At 44.0% G+C, this 6,000-nt stretch overlaps 1 protein-coding gene across 2 annotated transcripts; it reads right to left on the bottom strand.

Annotated features, from left to right (window-relative positions):
- Nucleotides 1-695: 695 nt before the first annotated feature.
- On the bottom strand, nucleotides 696-4,436 carry LOC119770809. 2 transcript variants are annotated; one of them, XM_038266323.1, is made up of 3 exons: nucleotides 4,155-4,436; nucleotides 1,520-2,452; nucleotides 696-1,452 (listed from the first exon to the last, which is right to left on the bottom strand). In XM_038266323.1, the coding sequence occupies exons 2-3, from the start codon at nucleotides 2,393-2,395 to the stop codon at nucleotides 763-765; spliced, it is 1,566 nt and encodes a 521-aa protein (XP_038122251.1). In that variant the 5' UTR covers nucleotides 2,396-2,452; nucleotides 4,155-4,436; the 3' UTR covers nucleotides 696-762. The 2 variants fall into 2 exon arrangements, with proteins under 2 accessions (XP_038122251.1, XP_038122252.1); XM_038266324.1 differs by having other exon boundaries at nucleotides 1,520-2,177.
- Nucleotides 4,437-6,000: the final 1,564 nt, after the last annotated feature.

The following is a 6,000-nucleotide window of genomic DNA, read 5'->3' as shown; positions in this document are numbered from 1 at the left end:
AGTAAAGGGTTTTAGTGGACGACAAATTTGACCAACAACCAGCTCCGTGGCATAATATTTGTGACTTCAATCCTCACCAGCCGGAGGTTTATGGATCAAATTCGGAGGAAATTTGGACTTAGGAATGGAACAAAGAATTTGAACAAAAAACGGCATGAATCAAATGGGATATGGACGCGCACCTTTGAATTGGTGGTCTGACACGCCAACCCGTCAGCAGAAAAAAAGTGAAGTGAATTGATTCGTGGAGTGATACAATATGATATCTTCTCATATTTAATACCTAGTTTAATACCCACCTATCACAAAATTGTCAGAAGAGATTGGTAATCTTAAAAAACCCAATTCGAGGATATTTCTGGCGCTTGTCTCTAAAGTAGGGCGGGCCAGATAATACCCACATACCTCGAAATCGACCGCCAGGTTCTCTGCCATTATGAAATGAGTCGTCGAAAGCAGTGCAAATTGTAATTACTCTTAGCTTTAAGTAAAATGTAATTACAAAAGCCGACTCGGTCCTAACTAGGTCCCAGCACCGAAAAGGACCTAAAAAAATAATTTTATGAAAAAAAGCAGTGCAAAGACTATTATATTACCGGGATTGAGCTTATTCCATGTCTGATACAAATTAAACTTTCCAATTTGAACAGTATTGAAAAAAACGTATTTCTGTATTTCAATCATTTACTGTTTTTATTTGAATTCAACCGATGTAGAGTAAGTAAAAGTATGAGTTACATTATCATGAACAACCAGATCTCTTCACTCGTCATCATCATCGCCTCCCTCTTCATCTTCTTCTTCCTCATCCTCGTCGTCGGACCTGGCACGCAGCCGCTTGACGCGAATGTTCCGGGCGGACTCGATACGAACGAGTGCAGCCTCCGTAAAGGGATATTCGGCCTCCAGCTCCTCGAGGGCCCGGCAGTGCTGAATGATGTGGTTAGCGGAATAGTCCGTCAGGTAACGCATACGAAGCAAGGACAACTTCTTGAGGTGTTTCAACATTTTGCAAATCTTACGCATTGTTCCGTTGTCCAGATATCTGAGATACACCAGAGTCAGCTCTTCGAGGTTGAAGCTGTGGGCAAGCAGCGAGAACCAGCTGTACGGATGGCAGTTTAGGTCATCGAGGATCAGTAAGGTCAGGTTGGGGAGACTGGCGGTGACAGCTTCGCAATAGCCCAGTTTACAGTTGTTCAGGCGCATTTGCCTTAGCCTCGGAGATCGTTGCAGGTACTGGAAGAGGTCTTCCGTCTCGATTGTTTCCAACACGAACCGCTCCAAGCTTGGAGTTGTGTAGTTTCGAAAACTAATCAGGTCGTAGCATCCGGAGATTTCGAGGTACTCCAACCTCGGCATGGTTTCCAGAAATGACGCCACCATCTGGGTGCGGACGGTCAACGCAAAGGTCTTCAACCTGGGCAGCAATCGACCCGTTTCGCGGAGAACCTGCGAGTTTAAAGATTGTCACGTAATGTGGGTATGAATTGGGGGTTGGGATGTAGTACGATCTTACATGGATGCAGTTGCTTGACATCTTCAGATTCTCGAGTAGCGGCTGGTTTCGGCACAACTTAGTCCACGTTGCCAGGTCGTCGCGTAGCACATCCACGTCGAGACCTAACATTTTCAGTCGCAGCTGTTGTAGTTCGCTGAGATCGTCCAGGACGTTGGGGTAACTTTGAAGTGTAAGGTACTGCAGACTATTCTGCAGCGTTCGGATTGACTGCAGTATGTTCGTCGGCATGCTGTTGTTTTCCAGTCTGAGATCTTCCAACCGAGGAAACACGCGCTCGAATCCGTCCAGAATGTTGCGCGAGTTGTCCTCATAACCAACGCAGCACACCACCAACAGTGTCAAACGGTCCAACTGGAAGTCTGGTTCAGCGGTCCCAGAAAGCTTGGCACCGTACAGAACCAATCGCCGAAGATTCGGTGCCCGTCGCAACATCCCGTACAAAACATCAACCGTCATTGAGCAGTACATCAGCTGCAACTCTTTCAGGAACTGGGCAAACTCCGGCCACCAGTGATCACACGACACGATCGTGAACTTGCGAACCACCAGTTGAGTGACCAACGGCGGCAGGTTGGCCGGCACGTAGTGCTGGTCCATTTGCCGATTCAGCCTCGATGCATCAATCCGGACGTCGCACCGATCCATCAGCGACGAGCTGCCGGAAATGACTGCGTTCCAGTGGTGGCAAATCAAGCGCAACCGCGGCAACTGCCAGGCGGGAAGGAACCGGAAGATGTGCTCCCAGATTTCCGGCGGAAATTGAGGTTCCACGGCGGGTCCCGAAAACCTGGGACGCTTGGCAGCGCGGGAAGGCTGTTGGCGGCTTGGGGCGACGGTCTTCCTGGGAAGATTTCCGGCGCCGGAAGAGCTCATTTTGTTCACTTTATTTTTCTGTTACAGAAATCCGAATCTGCCTTTCAAAATTGCGCGCTGTCAATCACACGTTTAAATGATACTTGCTTGAGTTCACTCAAAAAACTCAACGCAAAGCACCCAAATTAGAGCTTGAGTGAGTATACCCATTTTATACTTGTGTTTTACGTAAGTATTCTGTTTCGACGGTTTTGACGTGTAAACAAGAACGAAAAAGCGCGCGAAACTTTGAGTCAAACCTAGAGCTCATAGAGTACACTCAACCCCCGGTGGTTGGTCACTTTTCCGTTTGACCTTTGACCACGGGGTTGGGCACATCGTTTATCTGTAGCGCATATGGAGCAACTTCCGTAAATATGGTAAATATCGGTAAATCCAATGCACGATTATGCACGGCATGCGCGGGATTTCAAACGAAATTTTGATCAGTGTGGAATGTGACGTTTCTACACATCAGCTAGAAATGTCATGTCTAGCTGTCATTTGTTTTGTGTTGGACGAAAACGCGGATTTCGGCAAAAAAAATTTTGTGCTAGGCCAGGTTTCCGATTCCTCCTGTCCTCCTGTGCTGAACATTCAAAATGTGCTTTTGCCAGAACGGCCAGAACCAGCACTGTAGCAATAGAACAGATTGGACTGATTGGGCGGTAAGTTAGAATGTGAAAACCAATCAGGACTTTGCCATGTTTACGCTTTTTCTGATTACTTTCAGCATTGAAATTGAACCAGAAATGCTACGACGAATGTTGAATCATCCAGCGCTAATTTGGCCAACTACATGGAAAATTACCTGGTCTTGTTCGAGAATCTGCCGGACGTCGAAGGCGGTAGTGGAAAGGAAGAAGATCTTAGTTCTTCCGCGGGTTAGTTGAACGGCGATGGCCCCGGAAGTAACAGACCGTTGGCAGTCGCCGCCTTTTCGACAGACCAGTTCAGTCAAGCTACACAACGTATTATCATCGTTGGTATGCAGCAGGTTGTATCCGCGGGTGCTAGATGGAGAGAAGCTGTAGCACATGCTGAATTTGATCGACCATAAGATGCGTCAAATGAACCAGTACATTTAAACTTTGAAAATAATAAAAAAATAATGATATGTGAGAATTATTACAGATTAATTAAAAATAAAAGGGGGTGGGGGAGTAATGTTCTTGAAAAGCCAAAGGGGGAACGGAACGAGGAAAGTTTAGATCGACTGTTCTACAGTGAGTGTTCCGACGAGTGAAAAATCGCGGCCCACACTTTCCACTGCTTAAGGTTTTTTTTCCGGAACCATCAGTTTGTCGGGGGATGATTCCAGGTAGCATGCATAACCCTGACGGAACAATACCACCGAATCGCCCATCTACTCGTTGCATGGTGCCTTGTAAGTGCCTTGTGATGGATAAAAAGCCAATCTGGGGGACGGAGGTTTCTCCGTTGCAGGTGATTGGAATCGTACGCACCTTCAGACTTTGCCAATTGCTAATCCTGGGCGGTCAGGAGGAGATTTCGGTTGATCAGTATGTGGATGTGGATTGCGTCCCGATTAGTGTGACCGAAAATCCGAGCAGTTGGAACTGTCCATAAACAAGATTAATTGCCCAAAAGTGTTTAACTCTTCCTCTATGGCTGTTGAAAGTTTCTGATGAAGGCGATTAGTGCTGCTCTGGAGTTCGTTTTCCGGCTCTCGTTATGTAAGCTGTTGCGATTTACTTCAACGGGTCGTAGAAAATGGTTCCAGTAACCGTAACGGAAATACACCTGTTTAGAGACTTACGGAACTTCACCATGACTCTTGTTCAAGCAGTCGTAGGGCAAAGGAAGTGGTCTAAAGAATCGGTTCCAACTGCTCCTAGGTCTCCTGTCCCGATGTTCCGATCAACACAGCGTTCCGTGCCACCCAAAAAATGTTGCCGGAGTCAACAGAAATTAATTTGTTTGTGGATAAACAGCAGTGCGCGCGTTTGCGATGTCATCGATGACAGCTGAGAAAAACACTGAAATAAAATCCATAGAGAAATTGTGCATGCACGTAAATATGGATGCACATACGGATCAACATATGAAATAAATGCAATATATTCGGAGTGACCACCTCGTGCCTTTGACACTTTTTTAGTTTGTACCCCGTTGGTTGGTCAAAGTCAAACTAAAAAGTGACGAACTGTCACTTTTTACACGGCGCTCACGCACACTATCAAAACAAACGTTTGATAGTGTGAGTGAACTCCGTGTAAAAGGGGTGTCAAACTAAAAAGTGACCCCGTTCGTTTGACAACAGTTGGTGTTAAACCATCGGGGTTTGAGTGTAATACCTAGAGCAATACTCTTTGGTGGAAGCGGTGGAAGGAACTGTTTCATCAAGAGTCGTTGTGCAACCTGCGGAAGTGAGCACAAAACTCAAGCTTGCGAAACAATCAACGAGAACATCGAAGCCAAACGCTTCAATTGCAGCGGCGACCATTCAACAAAGGGAGCGTTCTTTTATTACGTAACGCAGTAGGGGGGGAATTTTGTTACGTGGGGGGGGGGGAGGGGGTCTAAAAGTCCGATTTTTCGCGTTACGTAATAAAAGAACGCTCCCAATGAATCGAAGCTGCCCAAAACGAGCTGAGTTTGTAGAAATACGGCAGCAAGCGACGACGAGGCACCAACCAAATCGTCGCAAAACACCACCAGCATTCACGGACGTGGATTTTCCTGCTTTGGCGTCACCTGGAGCGGGATCTGTTCGAGTCTTGGTTCGAGTGGTTCCAAATCTTCAAACATTGCCGTTGAATCAGCGGCAAAAAGTTGCAAAGAATACAACACCTCCTGGCTTCAGTCAGCAACCGAGGGAAAAACAACCGGCATCAACGGATGAAGGCAGTAGTAACCTGTTTTCACCACAAGAACTTCTGAACATTTTCATAAAGATGACAACAACACTGCGTGGTAGCAAAACTCGTGCGGAACAAGTAAGAACGCTTGGAGGATTTATCTTAAAATGCAGTTCGTAGTTTACTCGTTCTAATGATTTTGAATATTTCAATTATTTACTTTTATTAAGTTTTAAGTTCAGAGTTGTTACGGAAAAGTCGAAAAAAATCCGCGCCAGATCCGCGCCGACCCCAAATCGCAATCCGCGCCATATAAAAAAAATTGCAACAAACATAGAATGAAATTTCAAATGAAAAAAGAATAATACAGAAAGCATTTGGATCAGTACCGTTGATCAGATGTGGATTCATATCCCATCTGCACCAAGTGGAACCTTTTTTGCCATTTCTGAAACAATATTAGCATTTTTTGTAGCACTTTAAATATCGTTGCTTTAAAAACAAATTCAAGAAAAAAAATTCAAAAATTTAAAAATTTAAAACAATAAAATAAATCACCAAATGGAAAATCGAAATACGAAATTTCTATTATTTTCTTCTCTAAATTTCTCTTAACTAAAATATGACTCCGAAAATAATCCGAACTAAGAAAATGGCAAAAAAATAAAATTTAATAATTTAAAAATTTAAAAATTCAAAAATTCAAAAATTTAAAAATTTAACAATTTTAAAATTTGAAAATTTGAATATTTAAAAATTTAAAAATTTAATAATTTAATAAATTAATGATTTAATAATTTAATA

The sequence above is a fragment of the Culex quinquefasciatus genome, chromosome 3, assembly GCF_015732765.1.
Source record: "Culex quinquefasciatus strain JHB chromosome 3, VPISU_Cqui_1.0_pri_paternal, whole genome shotgun sequence".
Taxonomy (NCBI): Eukaryota; Metazoa; Arthropoda; class Insecta; order Diptera; family Culicidae; genus Culex; species Culex quinquefasciatus.
The sequence above is the reverse complement of the archived record's forward strand: the minus strand, read 5'-3'. Positions and strand labels throughout refer to the sequence as shown.